Source organism: Antedon mediterranea, chromosome 2 (genome assembly GCF_964355755.1).
Source record: "Antedon mediterranea chromosome 2, ecAntMedi1.1, whole genome shotgun sequence".
NCBI lineage: Eukaryota > Metazoa > Echinodermata > Crinoidea > Comatulida > Antedonidae > Antedon > Antedon mediterranea.
Window position 1 is genome coordinate 38864263 of NC_092671.1, and position 20088 is coordinate 38884350.

Below are 20088 nucleotides of genomic sequence, written 5' to 3' on the forward strand. Positions count from 1 at the left end.
CAGGAATAGATACTTCTACAGTATACACATCTTGTTCTCTGTCAGTGTCATATACCGTCCATCTTCCATTTACTCTGCACACAATTATAATTATATAACATAATCTTTGACTGATGGAATTTTGTTCCAACCGCCCCCCCCCCCCCCTCCCCACCCACTACAGTATTGAGTACAAACCGATATCGTTATTATTCCAATCACCAACATTAATATGGTAGTTAATTATTAGATTTATATCATAGCTGGAAATCAATTAATTGCATACCATAAACTCCATTCTTTTGCCATTTGATCTGGTTATGATCTTGAATTGTATGCCCTTGATGACCCCTGACCTATTTTATGGATTTATTATCAACATCACAGTTGCCTCCTATTATTTCTAAATTCTAAAATTTATATTTTTTATGTCTATTTAAATTACCAATATAATTATTACAAATTTGAATTATATTATCCAAAAAAAATGTCAATACATTAAAAAAACTGTGAAGAAATTATCGGCTAGAAATAAATCATAAAGCGAAGCACAGCACTGAAGGCATTAAATATTGAAGTTGACTGTGTGATAACACAGCTCATCCTAAACCAACGGTATCAAAACACCCTAAAGGTCTTTGACCAATAGAGCATGCTCACAACACCAATTTCAGTCCGTACTTATATGTTTTAAGCTCGGATATATCATTGATTATGCACACTAAACAATTATTTCTTCTAAAATTCATGTTCCGAATCATTTAGTATTACGGTACCTATTAACAGATAGCCAGTATGACGAGACGTTTTTACATAGCCCTCTGTCTATATTTAGTAACATTAATTTACTAGGTGACACAGCAAAGCAATGTGTTGTGGAGCATTCACTCCAAAGAGTAGGTTCGAGTTTATTAACAGTAATGTCATTATAGTTAAGGGTTAATTCCTCCAATAACTAAGACAAACAGAACATGATATGCCTTTGTTGCAAATGCCATCCATATCATTAACTCACATCACCATCGATAAAAACTGTAAAATATGTAAATAAAACCTTTTAAACTACAACTTTTTAAGCATTTTATCGTATTTTAACTTCCAAATTGTGTATACTTTTTAAACTTAAGATTTGAGCAATAATGTGTGTGTATTTTATTTTTCAATTTTTTTTTCTTATATTTTATATATATCTGTTTTTAATTGTACTAATATATTTGCCAATCTTTAAGAAGAATTTCGGCTGTTGTTTACCTCCGCCAAGGAGGTATATGTATGTGTTTGTTTGTTTGCAGGATTACTCAAAAAGTAATTACAAGATCTTTACTAAAATAAATATACAGATATGTGGTCAAGGACCATTAAATTTAGGGACCATTTGGGATCATGGTCCCAATTCTGGACCATATTTTGAGTATACTGTTCAGACCTGCTAGTGTTAAAAGATAGGACAGAATTTTTCAAAAGCCGGCGAGCAGTCTTAAAGTAACAAGTAAACTGAAATTGCATTTTCTCGAGAACTACTTGTCCAAAAAACTTCATTTTTGTACAAGAGGCAAGAGTTATAATTTGTGATTTTAAAACATAATTTGATTTAATGTGGACGTTTTTTGATGCGAGTTTTAAAAACCTATTTCTTTTCAAATTCACTCGTTTGATTTTCGTGTTGCTGTTCTATTGTTAGTCAACTGAAGCTATTGTTAATTGAAAGGCTTGTTACATAACCATTACACCAAACTCGCATACACATGCTTGCAGTGAAATTAGCCTAAATCACAAACAGCATTATTTTACATTAGGCGGAGGTATGCACTCTCGGAGTGGCTTTCTAGTTTTATATGATAATGGACAAATAAAGCTTTACACTATTCAGTATGACTGTAGTCTAGACTCTACTAGGATCTTCTAGGCCTTATTCACCAATCACACAACCATCATTGTAGTATTATGCTTACATCTTTTTTTTATAACATTTATTTATTATTTTATCTCTCATAACAGGTGTCTAATTAAAGAATTTAATGCTGTGGGTATTAGCATTGACAAAATACCAAGATGATTATTAATACTTTAAAAGGTTAATGTCTATTTTAGTCCTTATTGTTTGAAGTGTCTGTTGTGTGATATGACAAATACTACGTCATCGTCAGTTTTAAACATTCTACAATTACTTTCATCATTCAGCAGCATATTTTGAAAAATTCTAAGGATATATTTCAGTAGCCATATTCACCAATCACGGGTCAATCACATTTAAGTGAGATATTTCTCTTCAATATTATTTCACAATAAGTATATAAGCACTTCCTTTAGATTAATTTAGCCAGGAGATATTATAACGGTAATTATTTCTCTAAGGGCCAATTTACAAATAGGAGCGGTAAATGTAAGTGGAAAACCATGTAGCTTGTCTATCTATATAACCGCCCGTCCGCTTAACGCTGCGTGTAAATGGTCATAAGGAATAATATAGATTCTATATTTTTATTACCGTTACCGCTTGTCTGTGTAAATTGGCCTTTAGGCTAAGCTTGAATGGTGAATACGGCCACAGCATTTTAGCTCGTATCGATTTTTTAAGAAAAACATAACTGAATATTAGTGTTTTGACAACAAAATAAAGCAATGACTAAACCTTCATAGTTTTTATTGCAATTGACAAAAGCATAATTGAACATACATGGGCTACTAACAAGATCACAAGTGCAACCTTGTATGTTATACAATAGAGCAACAAGCATTAGGAAAAAACTACATTATACATGGGGTTAGGATACCCCCTCTCCCCACCTTAATGTGGCATCATCCGCTATACAGTACAACTGTGGTAATTTACATAGCCATGGTGAATTAATGGGTTTCAACATGGTAACTCACTTCAGTTGCATTTACAGTACTACAAAAAAAGGTGATTTAACAGGAATTCAACAAGAAATATAGTGTAAAATTATGTTGTTTCCGATAGTAAGTGTTAATTTTGTCCCCCTTTTTCAATAATAGATGGTGTCGGACCAAACATAACAGTATATCACTGTATTATATCAAAATTGTAGTATACAAGAATAAAGAGCTACATCAAGAAAACAGCAGTAAAACATGTACTCTATAGTATCATATCCAAAAAGGATAATTACACGACGATGTAATCGCATGACGATGTAAACACATGACTAATCACATGACGACGTACTGTAATCACATGACAACGTAATCACACGACAACGTAATCACACGACAACGTAATCACACGACAACGTAATCACACGATGACGTAAAATTAACAATTGAATAGTTACACACATTTAATCATACATACAAATTAAAAACTATTAAATTCATTACAAATCTAAAATTAATGAAATTCATGAATAGATTAAAAAAATTCACATGCACTTATTTGGTCCTACATAGGTGCAAAACTAATACAAACACAAATACTAACGGATTCTACAATCAATAGATTTGGAGCTCTACACTATCTCACATTTTTAAATAATATGTAGAGGATACAATAGGTTTATCAATGATAAACACATAGTGGGTATAAAAATTCTTTTGGAAAATGATGTTTTGATAATCATCTGAAAATATATGTAGCTAAACCAAAAGATAAAGTCACAGTAATTAACTTAATTAGAATCAACAACGTTGAGTCAAGACAATCTAACAACAGAACGCTGAGCTCACTTTCCAAGATAGGAACTTTGATCTTATGTCTGGCTGCAACGAATACCACAACAGTACTGTACTATGTACATATTCTCCGCGATGCGCAGTGTCTGTTAAAGGCCATGGAAATGTCGCAGCCACAGATAAACCCTTTGATCTCTGGAGCTCAGCATCCTTTTATTAGATTGCTTTGGTTGAATTAACTTATTTTGTACTGGATGAATACTGAAAAAAAATGTTATTATAAATAGTTGAGGAACTAAATGGATTCTTCCATGAGACTATATACTGGTGCAAAGTACACTATTATAAAACACTCTTAATTTTGTTTAGTTTGATGAGGAACGACGATCAACAGACACTACATTGTACAAACAATTGCAGAAAGAATCATTTGAGTATTACAGTATAGCTTTGTTTGATGAAGATCTCATTAAAAAATTATTGTGTAAATAAAGTTTATTTTTTTTATTTTATTTTATTTTATTCAATTTCCAGGTAACATACAAAAATCATAAACAAGGTACGGCATCATTCAATAAAACAGAACAAAAGTACTATCAGCACCTGCGGGTAACCAAAAGTACAATTGTACTTTTGTTTGAAATTGATAACCATTTCAATTTCAATTCAAATTCAATTGTTGGAAATAGATAACCGTTTCTATTGCAAAAACAACTTGCTAAGACCTCAATTGAGAGCAGCCCTGCTACTGTAGTGTAGTGTGCAAATAGTGCTAATTTTGCAGGTTTCTTTGCCATTTCCACATGAGTACAAAAGCCCTATACTGTGGATGAACCACAACCATGTGTTGGTTGACATAACATGCCTAAATACACACTATACAGTCTACAGCTATAATGAGATGAAATTACTATCGACGTTAAATAAGCAACTGCAGTGTTTGGTCACAATATGCTTGTTGAATTTTGTAAAACGTACATTATTTTCAGTAAATTATCAAAAACCTTTTAATTTTAACCAGAATATTCAAGAAATTTCCAGATGCATAAATGAATTTATACAATTTAAAGCTTTGGATCAATAGTATAAATCAATTTATTCAATATTTCAAAAATTGAAATTGAAAAAACACAGAATAATTTTAGTCAGAGTCACTTTTTTACAACCAACTCGATAAAATGATGCATTTGTACATGAAATAGGAAAGTATTAAACTTAAAATATTAAAATAAAAGTCATAATTTTCAGTTTAAAATTCCACATATCTTGATAAAAACAGTGTAGCGTGGTATAAGGAATATGAAAGCGCTCATCCATATCAAAATAGTTCAAAGGTCAAACATATCCTGTTCAATAGGCTTTTTGATCCAGAGTCCTAAACCAGCTTCTTCAAATCCTTTCACTAGTTGCCTCTTCGTCTCTTGGTACTCGGTAGCCTGGGCTTTTGCGTCGCAATACATCTTGACCTCTTGCTGGTGGTCAACGTAACTCGGGAGTAAACGGTACAATCGTTTGAACGAATAGTACAAAGCGTACTTCGATAATCTAGAATACTGTTCGTTCTCATCTTTCCCGGTCATCGTGTTGATTACCTCGATTCCGCTGTCCCCGCTCGTCCAGTTGATACTAAAATTTGGCGCCTTCCCAGGCTGCCGAGACTCTGCATTGCTGATTCCGCTTAGCATCGGTTTGTTTAACTTGTACTGGCCTGGCAGATTTTCTGAATTCTTCATACGTGTGTGGACAGCCCTCAGCAAATGCTCAGCATGGTACAGTGACCCTAATATGATACTGCTTAGGTAGATAGGCTTAACGAAGTGTGATAACAGAGCTCCTTGTACACCCAGTATATTCCATCTAACAAAACAATAATATAATATTTGTAATTTGATTTTTATTATATCCAAAAACAAAGGGAAAATTACTGGGGAGGGGGATTGATAATGCTGTGGGTATCAGCGGCTGGATTTCAATATAGATTGAAATCAAATAAGCATTGAAAAAAAAATGACAATGCTGTGGGTATCAGTGGCTAGATCTCAATGGAGATACAAAATAAAATATGCACTGAAAAAATGACAATTCTGTGGATATCAATGGCTGGATCTGAATGGAGATACAAAATAAAATAAGCCCTGAAAATTGACAATTCTGTGGATATCAATGGCTGGATCTCAATGGAGACACAGTACATATAAAATAAGCAAAAAGCTAAATCAAAACAAAGTAACAGCTAAAAATAAATTGCAGAGCTTTCAGGTAATATTACAATAATCCTTCCTCAGTGCAAGTCTTTAATATGTACAGTTTTGTATACCAACTTACTAAGGGAAACATTTCGAAATAACAAAATAATATATAACATTATGATTACAGAAAATTTTAATTCATGATCAGTATTTAAATACTCCACAGTACAGTATAGAATTTATGCAAATTAGACATGATGAATTATAAACTGATGATGCAGAAAAAAAAACACAGAGAGTGTAAGCCACAGATATTGTAACATAAATCATAATACTATTGAGTGAACTGAGTGAAGTACTGTACTAACATATTCAGCTCACACTGTATAGTAATACCAATTTGGGAGTAACACAAGCTTAACACCAGGGTAGTTATAATACCAGCAGTATTTTATTTAAGTTCAATCCTGACCTAGTGCCAGGGCTGTAACTCACAACTCTTTCAACTCCACTCCTTAAGCCTCAAATGAGACTTAGTTTTTACAGTGATTAAGTATGATAAACAGATAAATTATAAAAATAGTTTATCCTTTGGCGAGTTACTCTCTGTTGGATGAGTACAGTATGAAATAAAAAAATGTTAAAATGCAATTGTTTTCCTGCTATTAATAACCCTATAGGTTATTGACATCAGTAAACATAGGCTTCTGAAAGTGATTTTGTCTGTTAAACAATAGAATATATTGTAATGTATTGCCAATAGTCTAGTCATTGGTTTCGTTTATGCCTGCCACCAGTTTTTAGTTTGTACTCGGATAGGCGTGTTACACGGCAGAAACTCAACTGGTGTTAACCGCAAGTCATTGTCCAAAACGACGAGGGCGTATTCTCACGTTCCCTCGACCATCTTTCACTTGTTTTTGCACATTTCACAACCATTAAGCAAATTTTAAACTCAGACTTAGCTGATGTTTTGGAAATAAACCTCTTTGGAATTTGAATGTCAGAGTGGTAATAAAGCGTGTACACAGACAACATTAAACCTCTTTCAACAGTTAATGTGTTTAGTTACATTTTCTCTAATAACTTTTACATTTCAAAGTGTTGTGGAGCATGTTCAATGATATAGGATGTAATAAATAGTATAATTACACATTCATTTGGCAGGTGGAAGAGGGTCTACGCTTTCTAGAGCAAATCATCGGTGGAAATTAACGGTTGTTATAAAACTAGAGAATAATAAATTGTGATATAAATAGCTTTGTAATAATAACAGAACAATGACGACAACAATTAGTTAGTCAAACAAGACAGTAAATTATGAAAAATAGGAACGTATTGTATGCACCCTATTATACAGTAGTAAAGCTGTGTGCACTATCAAACTAGTTTGACAAAAAAAAGTGATATGACATGTCCATATTTGGGCACACCACAATTTTTGTCACATAAAGTTTGATAGTGTAGACCAAGCTTATGTATAGTCCCATGCTCGAATACAATCCCAGGCTACATTGAGACAGTTCAATTTGGTAAATTTCAAAAATTTATTAAACCCCTTAAAGCCCCCCTTCCCTACGTTTTTTAGATCTAAATTAAGATCACAAACTATATTTAATGTAAAAATAATACTATATGGTCCTATTGCGATAACTTTTTTCGTCTTTAAACGGTTAAAAATGTGAAAAATAAGTCGATTCTAATAATTATAGAGGCCCGCTATAAATCCCAAAATGCATTGCGCGCGGATTGATATTTTTGTTTTTCACCTGTAATTCGCCCACTTTTCGATCGATCGTGAGGCCAAAACAAATGGAAGACTCCTAACTTTTCAGCGAAAATACCGGGTTTTCCCCAATTTGTATCAACGGAGTCTGGCAAAAATAGAAAGACAATTAATGCAGTAACTATACAACGTCAGGCTAGGTATATAGCTAGCGTATGATGTTCGTACGTTACCGATGTTTACCAGCTAGGCCTACAAAACTAAGCCTAGCTAGGCTAGGCCTAAGACCGTCCACGAGAGGTCGATCGCCGCGAGCTACTTAGGTAGTGCATTGTTTCTCACTTTTTATCATAATTTACCATAAAACGTAAATTTAAGACAAGGAATGACATGGTTTAATGTTTTTAAAGTAATATGTATTATTTTCCAAAAAACGTCCAAAATTGCAGGGAAGGGGTCTTTAAATGAAACACCCAGGCCTCTTAGGACTACAGTTCTGTATAATAATATAAATAAAGTAGGATGTGTACATCCAAAATATACTGCATACAAAGAAATATTAAACATTGCGGAAGACATTAGCTCAGATATACAAGACTAGGCAGACACACATTCCATTATTATCATTTCTTTAAATGTCAACCAAATGTCCGGGATACATTAGAGTTTATAAAACATTCCGTCGTTTAATCATCAGAATGCATTTTGTAAAAAGAATTAGATTTACTGGCCGGACAAAAATATTGGTTCCGAATCTGGATAAACTGTAAAATTGTATGTAATGAACTTTGACCTTTAGCATCTTAAAAACAACAAATTGACCTTTAGCATGTTGACATTAATAAATGCAGATAAAGGAATATAATATTTACAAAATTACGAATGACATTTAATTGTACAGTATGCGCATTATTGATTGGATTTCGATATAGGATATACAGTAATAGGATCTACAGTAGATTTGTTATGCATTTTATTTATTGAATTATTATTATATAATATTGTGTTTGCTTGAAATTATAATTCAAAGAAGTTCCTTTTGAGAAATGTAATGAACTGTAATGATAGATTCCTTACTTATTATAATAAATAAATAATCAGATTTCTCAGATAAATAATAAAAATAATATTTGAAATATTTTTCTTACCTAGCTAGTTTGTCGCTACATGACATCGTGAGTAACCTTTCACCTCTGAGTACGCCATCCCACGTCTGAATAGTTGATGCCGACTTAACAGGAATCGTTCCTTCACCAGACTCAATCTTGGTTCGAAGCTGTCCTCGTGCTTTGCGATTTGGGTGTTTATCACTCAAATCCGCCTCACCCGTGGCTTCATGCGGTGAAAAAATACGAGCATCTCCGCAAGGAGACGTGCTAATGTACAGATGAAAGCGATGGCCTTCGCGTAGTTGGAATCCGTTACCTAAGTTTTCAAAAACGGATTGCTCAATGGTTTCTCTGTCTTTGTGCAATTCAAGTTGTGAATAAAAGAAACGCAACAACGAACGGCGCGCTACGATCTCTGCATGGCAATCGTTAACGGCTAAACCCTTTTCAGACATGTATTCACCGCTCACGCATTTCGTTCCAGTTGTGATACACAAAATTTGCGATTTTGAAAGGTCGTCTCCCACCGTCATCACAATACCGGCCAAGACTTTACGCTTTGCATACTGCGAAGAAAAATTGTCGGTTAACTCGCCAAATTTCTGAAGAACGAGCGTGTGCACGTGATCCGCCAGCGTCATAGCAGGAACCATGTAAGGGTCTTCACTCTGTATTGGCTGTAAACCAGGTGGATGCATCGGCTGCACGTCAAATATCTCAGCTAAGGCTAACTGAGCGGCTCGCGCCTTCGCTTGTTTTTTGTTTCTACCGGATCCCGTAAACGTTTTACCATCTAACTTGACACTAATTACAAAATTCTTTGCGTGACTTTCACCCGACTCGGAGATAAACTCGTAATCTAGTCCGGGCCGCATCTCATTCAGAATCATAATTGGGTTCTTTCCACTTGGTTGATCAGGCGGTGTAGGTTGCGTGAGTTTAGAATTTCCATTGTTCTCCGGGGGATTCGTTGAAACCACTGCGGAACTTGTTTCAACATTTGGAGGCGGGTTAAAGGGGTCCACACAATCTGATGTGAAATCGCAACTGTAAATACGCTGGCCCATCGCTAAATGAGCTTCGTTTGGATTTGGAAACTGGATAAACGAACGCAACGCATTTTCAGCTGCATTCAGTTTTGCCTTTTTCTTGGTTGTGCCTTCTCCCTCAAATGATTGTTCGTTAACGGTAACAGACATACAAAATGTCGGGGCGTGTATTGGGCCTTTTTGCGCGACCAATGAGAATTTCAAACCTGGCTTAATCTCGTGCAACTCCATAAGAGCGTTTTTCGGTAGGGCTGGCTGTTTCATCTTTTTTGGTCGTTTTTTGTTTCTTCGTCGTCTCGGGGTATTTACGTCTGTAGAATCATCCGTCGTGTCGGCATCTCCTTCAAACTTCCGTTTTATCCCCTTTTGATAATCCTCGCTCACGTCGCCTCCAAAATCTTCGTTCTGCAACATGGTGTCTAACATGGTGTCCAACATTGTGTTCACATTTTCTTTCATGTCAAATACGTCTTCATTAATATTGCCTATAAACAAAAACAAAATTGAACGTTATTTACTTTTAAATTATTCACTTATGGCTAGAGTACGAATTTTTTAAATAAAAATATCTTAAAACTATTTGCTTTAAAATAAATTAAAATGAATACACCAATTTATTTACTTACTGTATTATTTAAAATACAAGTAAATTACAAAATTATGAAAATTACAAAACAATAATATTCTGTATGAATGAGTGGCCGAGTGGTTAAGACAGTGGAACCGTAAAAACGTAGCCATAACATCATCAAGGGTTCAAGGCTCACTCGCTCCATGGTTCTAGTAAACCGTAGATCCAGTGTACACATCTAGCTCATGTGCACTCGAAAGAGCTACCGTAGTACATCTTTCGAGCAGGTAGTGGGTTACCCTGATGTACTAGTTCACACACAGCCACTGCCACAAACTTATGTATACAGTGGGCCCTCTTGGAAAACAGTCTCTGACTGAAGAGGCTACCCAGTATAAAGAATAGATAACAAATATAAACATTATGCTGATCCTACAGTATAATCACATGACACATCTTTTGTGTGTGTGCTTCTACTTCAGGACAAGGGTGAACATATCACCTTAGGCTACTGCCTGCTGCTATGGTAACCAAGCTGAGAGTTTGAGGAATGTACAGAAGTGTACTCACTTCGGTGCTGTTTGAATTAATTGATCTCAACAAGTTTTACTCTCTGTTTCAATAAACATGAACCACTAGAGTAAAGTCATGAGTAAACAGATCAACTCTTTGGGGATAGAGACACTGGCTGTCTTCTGTCCACAAATAGGTTTTCATTTGATATATACAGTAATACCACAAAGGAACAACAAAACAGATTAGACTCTTGATAATTATAAGATTAGTATTTTACTTAATGTACTATACTGTAGCTACTTATAATTCACAAACTTTGGATAGTAAACTGTGGTTTAGCAAATGAAACATTAATTTGTTGTGGTTTACTTCAAATTACAATAATTTACAAAAAATGAAAAAAAAAAATATTTGGCCATATCAAAGTAATATTAAAGTTATTCACTTTAAGTCGAGCAGAAAACAACAAGTTTACGTAATTTATTAACAGGTACATTAATTTGATTACATTTCGTTTGAAAAATAGTCACGAGTAAAACTAAACAAAGATTTCAAACCACGAGTATACGTTATGCTAATTAGGATTGTTTACAACTAGTCACGGTTGAGGTGTTTTCACACAGTTCGCAAGGAAGTTTTATGATTATGTATACAGAGTAGCCAAACAAGCGCGTTGAATTATGAGATATGTTTTGACTGAAAACTTTGACTGACAAAGTTATTTTTTTAACAAAAAACGTCTGTATTTCGGTTAAATTATGTTTTTTTCTACAAAATTTTGGTGAAAGTTAATAACTATTATGATACTTCAAAATTACCCACTTCTTTTCGAAATATTTTTTTAAAAAGGGAAATCAAGATACATCTTTAAGGATTGTCCCCCTAAAAATTGTTTTCAAATTTTTTAATGAAAAAATTTATTTGATAAAAAAAAATGCGATCATGTGCCCATATATGGACATGATGATCACTACCATATTTGGGCGTATAACTACCTGTTTTGATGCATTGTTTGTCTTACTGTATTTTAAAAGCGCCTTTGAGAATGTTTATTCGTGAAAAGAGCGCTACAGTATATAAATGTGGTATATTATTAACTACCCTAACAAATCAACCAATTACTATAGCAAGTCTTCAAAAGAGAATATTATTAAAATATTATTTGAAAATCAGACAACAATTAACATTTATGTTTGTACAGGTTAACTCTATAACAATACAAAACAAATTTGTAGAAGATCTACTGACCTTTACTTTGTGTCCTATAAAAGTAAACCTAAAATGAGCATGCTGCAAACAAGAACTGAAATCTACGGTTTTACTATACCACAACTTTTTAAACAGTGTGTTTGCTAAAAACCAATAGTGATTTTCATTGATTGTTCAGACAGACAGGAAGACCACATGAGAAATTAATAATTTCACATTAATATTTTTTACATTGAAAATGATTTTCTATTGCGCAATATGTTCAGGGTTGTCTGAAACTTTCAATTTTCACTACCTACTGTACCTCAAATCCCCAGCAGATATCGTCATATTTTAATTCAAAGCATCTTTGCCTCGTCTGTTTTAAACCTTTTGCTACAGCGTTGATGTTACATTCAATGTGTACAATACTATTGTACACTATTTAAGATAACTTTAGCATTAATGATAAGTTGTGGGTGAATTGTGAATGTTGAAATACTAAAATTGGATACTTAAAAAATAGATTTTAAGGTAGATGAAAAAAAGGGTTTTAGTAATTGTTGTAGACACAACGGTATATAATTAACAACTACTAATATAATGTAAAAAAGCTATATAATTTATTTCCAAGTGAATAACATATTAGATTCAAATCGATGAACAATAGATAAGATTGCAACAAGCTAGAAATGATGTGTATCAGGTAAGGATGAATGTTACTGTGTGTTTTAACTTTAGATACCAGTGATATTAAGAGTTTCACCAGTCACATACTTTGACCAATAGGAATTAAGAATTATAATAATGTCCTTATCATATGGATAGGGAGTGACCACATTCCTACATGTAGACTAGTGTACTGTGGGCTAATTAGGTGATCATTTAGAATAAAATGATCACCTATTGTTATTGTACAAAATCTTTATTATTAGTTATCCGCTTAGTAGCGGATAACTCCTTGTAATCGTCCTGTTACTTTTTTTTTTTTTTTTTTTTTTTAGTTATCCGCTTGGTATACCAAGCGGATAACTCCTTGTTATTGTATGAGATCAACATTTTTTTTCTGTATTATTCTTCTTTCCATCCTTCCTTTTTGTGGATCGCGTTTCTCTAAAATGTGTAAACATAACATTTCATAACTTTGACAACATATGGGCATTTACGTGAAGTTGTGCACCTCCTATTTTTGAATGACGTCATAGTTGCGCAACGTGACTTACGCGCAATTTTATGAATTTCAATGATTGATCATAGATTAAAAACCAAAAGTCATTTAGTATTGACACTTTGACAAAATTTAAGTCATATCAGGGGCAAACTTTCTACGGATTAGAAATGGCATGTTTCACAAGAAGTTACGCACGCACGCGCATTTAAAATTTCAAAATGCGCAAAATTAATTTCTAATCAACTTTTTATGCGTTTCTTGTCATTTTGAGCATGTCAAAAATTCCCACGGGCGCGCAATTTTTTACGCACGCGGTGCGCACGTAGCGTTAAAAACATTTTTTTTTTCTTGAATTATATTTTTCAAGTCTTTCCTAGTAATTTTGAAAACAATTTAGACCTTTTCCAATTTAAATAACGCCACACGAACACGTTGAATTAAACATTTCATGCGCGTTTTTTATGAAAAAGCTTAAAAAATCGTCAAAATTTTGTCTTTTTTTAAACAGTCATAGTTTCTAAAGTAAACCGTGAACCGTTTATTTTTATTACAAAATCTAGAAGTTGATGAGTTGTAGATATCGGATCATGCATCGATAAGGCTAAAAAAACATTGTGACGTCATCGTATGGCCACACGAATGTAAAATATAGGATTTTTGTCTCTTTCGTTATTGCTCATCACATTCAATGGAGCGCATCACGCTTATCTGTTTTCCTTTTTCTCCTACATTTATACATTGTGTAGGTCAATCAACTTTCTTTAGCATGAGATAAAAATATTTTAATTTTTATGACGTCATCATGCCTAAAAATTTTAATTACGTGGGTCATTAATTTCATCTTTACAGTAAATTTTATTCTGTAATAGCTCGTAAGAATAAAATGTGATAATCACGATTAAAACGTTTTCTGGAAGCAATTGGATTGTAGATACGAATTCATGTAAACATTTTGCCAATCGGATGTTGTGACGTCATCATATGGCCAGTTGAATAAAAAAAGTTGTATTTTTATATTTTGCGTAATAGTTCATCACATTTAAAAGGGTGCGCATCTATATTTTACGTATTCAAATTTCTTCTACACGTTAATATGTTGTTCCTAAGATAATTTCCTTCTGAAATTGCTATCTAAGTGTTTCATTTTGATACCGTCGCCATGTTAAAAATTGGAATAAATGGCGGGTCCCGTAATTTCACCTATTCTACACTGTATGTAATATGTATACAGATTATACTGTTTGCATGTATATACTATATGACACAAAATTGACAGAATTCAGCACTAACAGCATATCATATTCTTCAGTTCTTGTCATAATGCCATAATCTTTATCTGTGTGCAATATTCCAACGTATGACGTGCACGTGGCGTTTGTCGTGGTGCGGATAACTAACTCGTCAAAGTGACGAGTTTCATGTCTAGTTTTTCTTATTTCTTTCTCCCTCATTTTTGTGCCTCACGTATCTCAAAAACTTGTAAACATAACATTTCATAACTTTGTCAACATATGGGCATTTACATGAAGTTGTGCACCTCCTATTTTTGAATGACGTCAGAGTTGCGCAACGTGACTTACGTGCGATTTTATGATTTTTTATGATTGATCATAGACTAAAAACCAAGCATAAATTTGTTTTGACACTTTGTGAAAATTTAAGTCATATCAAGGGCAAACTTTTTGTGGATTAAAAATGCCATGTTTTACAAGACGTTACGCGCGCACGCGCATTTCTCCTCTATTTTTGTATCTCGCGTATCTCAAAAACGTGTAAACATAACATTTAATAACTTTGTCAACATATGGGCATTCACGTGAAGTTGTGCACCTCCTATTGTGAATGACGTCAGAAATGCGCAACGTGACTTACGCACGATTTTATGAATTTCGCGTATTTAACATAGATTTAAAACCATATAACAATTTAAATTGAAACTTAGCAAAACTTTAATTTATATCATGCGCTAACTTTTTGTGGAAAAAAATTGCGTGTTTTACACAAAGTTACGCGCGCACGCGCATTTAAAATTCAAAATGCGCAAAATTAATTTTTAATCAACTTTCTACGCTGATCATGACATTTTGACCATGTCAAAATTTCCCACGCGCGCGAACAATTTTATGCGCGTGGTGCGCACGTAGCGCTAAAAGTATTTTTTTTTTATTGAATTATGTTTTTCCAGCCTTTTATAGTAATTTTACAAATTTTAAAACAATTTCGACTTACAATTACGTCATACGGGCACGTTGAATTGGATACTTTACGTGCGTTTTTGATGAAAAAGTTCAAAAATTTGTCAAAATTATGCCTATTTTTAAACAGTCATAGATTCTAAACTACGTGGAGAACTTTTTTTTAATTACATATTCTGGAAGTTGATGAGTTGTAGATATCGGATCATGCATTAATATGGCTAACCGGAAATTGTGACGTCATCGTATGGCCACACGAATGTAAAATATAGGATTTTTGTCTCTTTCGTTATTGCTCATCACATTTAATAGAGCACATCTCCACTTATTCGTTGTCCATTTTCACCCCGATTTTAATATAATCTTGGTCAATCAACTATCTTTTGCATGAATTAAATTTTTTTCTATTTTTTTAACGTCATCATGCCTAAAAATTTAAATTACGTTGGTCATTAATTTCATCTTTACAGTAAATTTTAATCTGTTTTAGCTCGTAAGAATAAAATGTGATAATCACGATTAAAACGTTTTCAGGAAGCTATTGTATTGTAGATACAAAATCATGTGAACTTTTTGCCAATCAGATGTTGTGACGTCATCATATGGCCAGTTGAATAAAAAAAGTTGTATTTTCATATTTTGCGTAATAGTTCATCACATTTAAAAGGGTGCGCATCTATATTTTACGTATTCAAATTTCTTCTACACGTTAATATGTTGTTCCTAAGATAATTTCCTTCTGAAATTGCTATCTAAGTGTTTCATTTTGATACCGTCGCCATGTTAAAAATTGCAATAAATGGCGGATCCCGTAATTTCACCTATTCTACACTGTATATAATATGTATACAGATTATACTGTAGTGTTTGCATGTATATACTATATGACACAAAATTGACAGAATTCAGCACTAACAGCATATCATATTCTTCAGTTCTTTTCATAATGCCATAATCTTTATCTGTGTGCAACATTCCAACGTATGACGTGCACGTGGCGTTTGTCGTGGTGCGGATAACTAACTCGTCAAAGTGACGAGTTTCATGTCTAGTTATTGTTATTATTCTTCTTTCTGTACACTTTTTGTTTAGCAATTATCTCAAAAACTTGAATAACAATGATCACACAAATTTCACAATGTCTTTCAAATACTTTAACTTAGCCATAATAAGCTTTTCAGCGGGATCACTCAACCGTGACGTTACGTATACGCGATTTTGTGAAATCACATTATCAATCATATGTCCATAATTGATTATCAAATATTTATGAAATTCACTACACGTAAATTTCAGGTCAAGGTAAAAAATATTAGCAAATAAAAACTCGCGCGTCTCAAGGTCATGCACGTGAAATCGCGCGTAAAGATTTTAAAAAGGTCAAAATTAAGTTTTGATCAATTTAGAGCATGAATTAGGCCATTTGCGTGTTTCAAAAAATTACTGCGCAAAAATACGTTTTTGCGCACGCAATCCTTAAAAAGCGTAGAAAATAAAATTTGATGTGTACATCACATTCTGCACACAATCCTTAGTACATTCTCCGATTTTGAGTCCAGTCCGACTTAAAATAACGGTATACGAGCAAGTTAAACATGACAAAATGCGCACATTAATTGAACAAAAGTGCTAAAAATGGTAAAAAGTAGGGCCCTTTTAAAATGAATATAACTCTTCAGAATGGAAGATGACCCCCAATTTTTTTAACTTAATATGGAAGCCAATGAGTTGCAGATATAAATGTATATACACATTAGACGTACAAAATGGTATGACGTCATCAAATGGCCACTTGAATTTAAAAATTAGTAATTTTTATCTTTTTGTGTGGGTTATCACATTCAATAGAGCGCATCTCCGTTATTTGAACCAAATTTTTGCTCAACTTTTAGTATGTGCTTGCTCAATTAATTATCTTTCTCATGAGTTGTCAACATTTTCATTTTGATGACGTCATCATGCGTAAAAACTTGAATAACCTAGGTCGTGTATTTTCAGCTACACCATACATTTGAATATCTTACAGCTCTTCAGAATTAAAGGTGACCTTGAAGATTATAACTTATTATGAAAGCTGATTAAATGTAGATATGAATTCATATAAAAATTAAGCCTATCGGATGTTGTGACGTTATCTTATGGCCAGTTGAAGTTAAAAAGTAGTTTTTAAATTTCTTTAGTTGAAGTTATACAAATTTCAAAGAGCGCGCATTGCGCTTCTACGTGTCAAATTCTCTTCCAATCCTTATATTTATTTGCTCAATTCATTATCTTTCGTAATTGTCATCTTCGAGTTTATTTTGATAATTCTATCATACCAACAATTTAGAACACGATGTGGGTCCCGTAATTTCACCTACGCTACACTGTATATAGATATACAGTATATACTGTACATATTGTATATGGCATATGATAGGCACTATAAGCGTATGCATCATGTCATAGGATGGCGTACATCAACTTTTTACGATCGTATGTTAACGTACATGCATGTTTAAAAAATGTTAATTTCATTAAAATGATAAAAATGATCACCTATAATTCGTCAAAGTGACGAATTAAATTCTAGTTAATACTTATTATTACTTTTACTGGAAAAAGTTGGTAACTGCCTAAACGACCTTGCTATGTAGAGATAAATGCAAGGTTGTTGAACTCTATGGTTGTGTTCGTACGTATAAAAAAATAAGCGTTTATTTTCAACCTAGCCCCAAGGCATGCATCAGACACCGTTCGTACGTACAGATTATTTACCGATTATAACCAGTTTTATGCCCATGCTTGAACGATTCATGGCCATGAAAAAAACACCACGGTGTAAAGCATATGCCCTGCGACTTTGCCGCGAAAAAACGCCGGTGACAAACGCCTATGCTTATACACTGTGGTGTTTTTCGATGGATTTTAAGTAGTGACAAAAAAATGTCTAATTTTTTTCAATTACACAGTGATGTAGGCCAATCTTTTAAGAACATTTCACAGTAATTTGTTTTCTCATACGATCCTCCGTTCAAGAGTTACGATTTTTTAATTAACATGGTGTCCTGAAATCCTGTGAAAACGCTATGTTATTTCTGTTGGTTACGCTTCGTTGCACGGCATAATTTGTTTGTCATCGATCGAAGATGTCTTCTGTTTTGTGAAAAAGGCGTTCACTGTTATTAAATATTTTTACCAACTACAACTTGTTTTCTTACGACCACCTTTAATGCACTTTCAGGGAACAATTTCATTTTAAAATTTTGTTTAGCAATTATTGCTTATCAAACTGATTTTTTAGTCGAGAAACATAGTTTTGTATTGTCTTTTTTGCTACACAATTTTATAAATGTGTAGCAATAAGGTTGTTTTGTATAGCTTTTTGCTATGCTACACTGGCGAAATTATTCCCTGACTTTGAAGCTGAAAATCCTGCCAAGATATGCCTACTCCTTACGACCATTTTTATGTTACTTGACGATGATTTTGAGCCTACCCTGAACAACGATTTAGACCAAAATATTGACGATCGACGTTCTAGCCCTGCAAACCAACAAGGACAACACCGCCTCAAACACGAACGTTGTTATCGGAGATTAATTACACGCCGTAGGCTGATCGGAGATTTATTATACGCCCGTAGGCTGAATTTACCTCTAAATTTGGTGGACTTTTTACCTCGTTTGTTAAATAGCTAAAGGCAAAATTTAATTACCGCACGCGACTTCACAGCGGGAATAACTGGTAAATTTCAACCCGTACGAACGGGCCCTATAATGTATTCAACTCTGGTAGAGTAATTTAAAATATAAAATAAATTAAATGTTCTATGAAAACCACCTATACTGATTATTAACAGTATTATGGGGGTGCTACAGGGTAAAGAAATTTGATTTAGATTTCCATACAGTTCTACCTACGCAATTTCACATCTGGTAAGCTTCGTTAAGATAAAAGATTGCTTGTTTGTGGGTGCACTTGGTTATTTCAATGTTAAGAAAATCGTCTGGATGTATACCTGCAGCAGGAAGTGTACTTACTTGGGACCAACAGAAAATCATGATATTTTTACCTCCATCCATCATCCATCCGGTCCATTCATAATGCATGATGCATCATTCATGAAATGGCTGCCCAGCCAGATCAACCATCACAATAAAACAACCAAAGACTTGTGTGTCTACATACAGACGGAGTTCCATACAGACTACCGCTCTGCTGTTCATAAAACAACCATAACTACAGTACCAGACGGTCTAGGCCTAGCTAACAAACTAACCTAGCTAGGCCTCCTCCTCCCCCCGAAGGGTAATTTCTCATTGACATGAAATATGGCTGGCTAGCTAGGCAAGGCCTTATTAGGCTTAGTAGGCCTAGTAGTAGGCCTAGGCCTAGGCCTAGGCCTACATGGATCTCCGCCTACATTACAAACATTTTGAAATAATTGATATAATTACACTAAAATACAACCTACCAGCCTCCATCATGATTAAAAGATGGAATACAACAACTTGTTTGTATAAATACAGCTAATAATACTAGCTTTTGTTCGTGAATCAAGGCTCAAGCTCCTAGGGAGAAGCATGCACAAAATACAGCCAGTTGTGTTGTTTCGGGATGATGATGCTACCGCCGCCGCGCCGCGCGAGATGGATAAAAATACCAGCGTGCTTTGTTTGATAGAGGGCTCACCTCCATATACCACCAGAAGAAGTTTTATTTTTTTGGTGAAAATTGTTGTTTTATTATTTGCCATTGTTTTGTGTACCACATTATAAAACAA

At 33.9% G+C, this 20088-nt stretch overlaps 1 protein-coding gene across 1 annotated transcript; it reads right to left on the minus strand.

Annotated features, from left to right (window-relative positions):
• Nucleotides 1-2606: 2606 nt before the first annotated feature.
• LOC140041043 (double-stranded RNA-specific editase 1-like) lies at nt 2607-19923 on the minus strand. Its single transcript, XM_072087408.1, has 3 exons — nt 19780-19923; nt 8673-10167; nt 2607-5466 (listed from the first exon to the last, which is right to left on the minus strand). The coding sequence occupies exons 1-3, from the start codon at nt 19790-19792 to the stop codon at nt 4938-4940; spliced, it is 2037 nt and encodes a 678-aa protein (XP_071943509.1). The 5' UTR covers nt 19793-19923; the 3' UTR covers nt 2607-4937.
• Between the last annotated feature and the right edge of the window lie 165 nt (nt 19924-20088).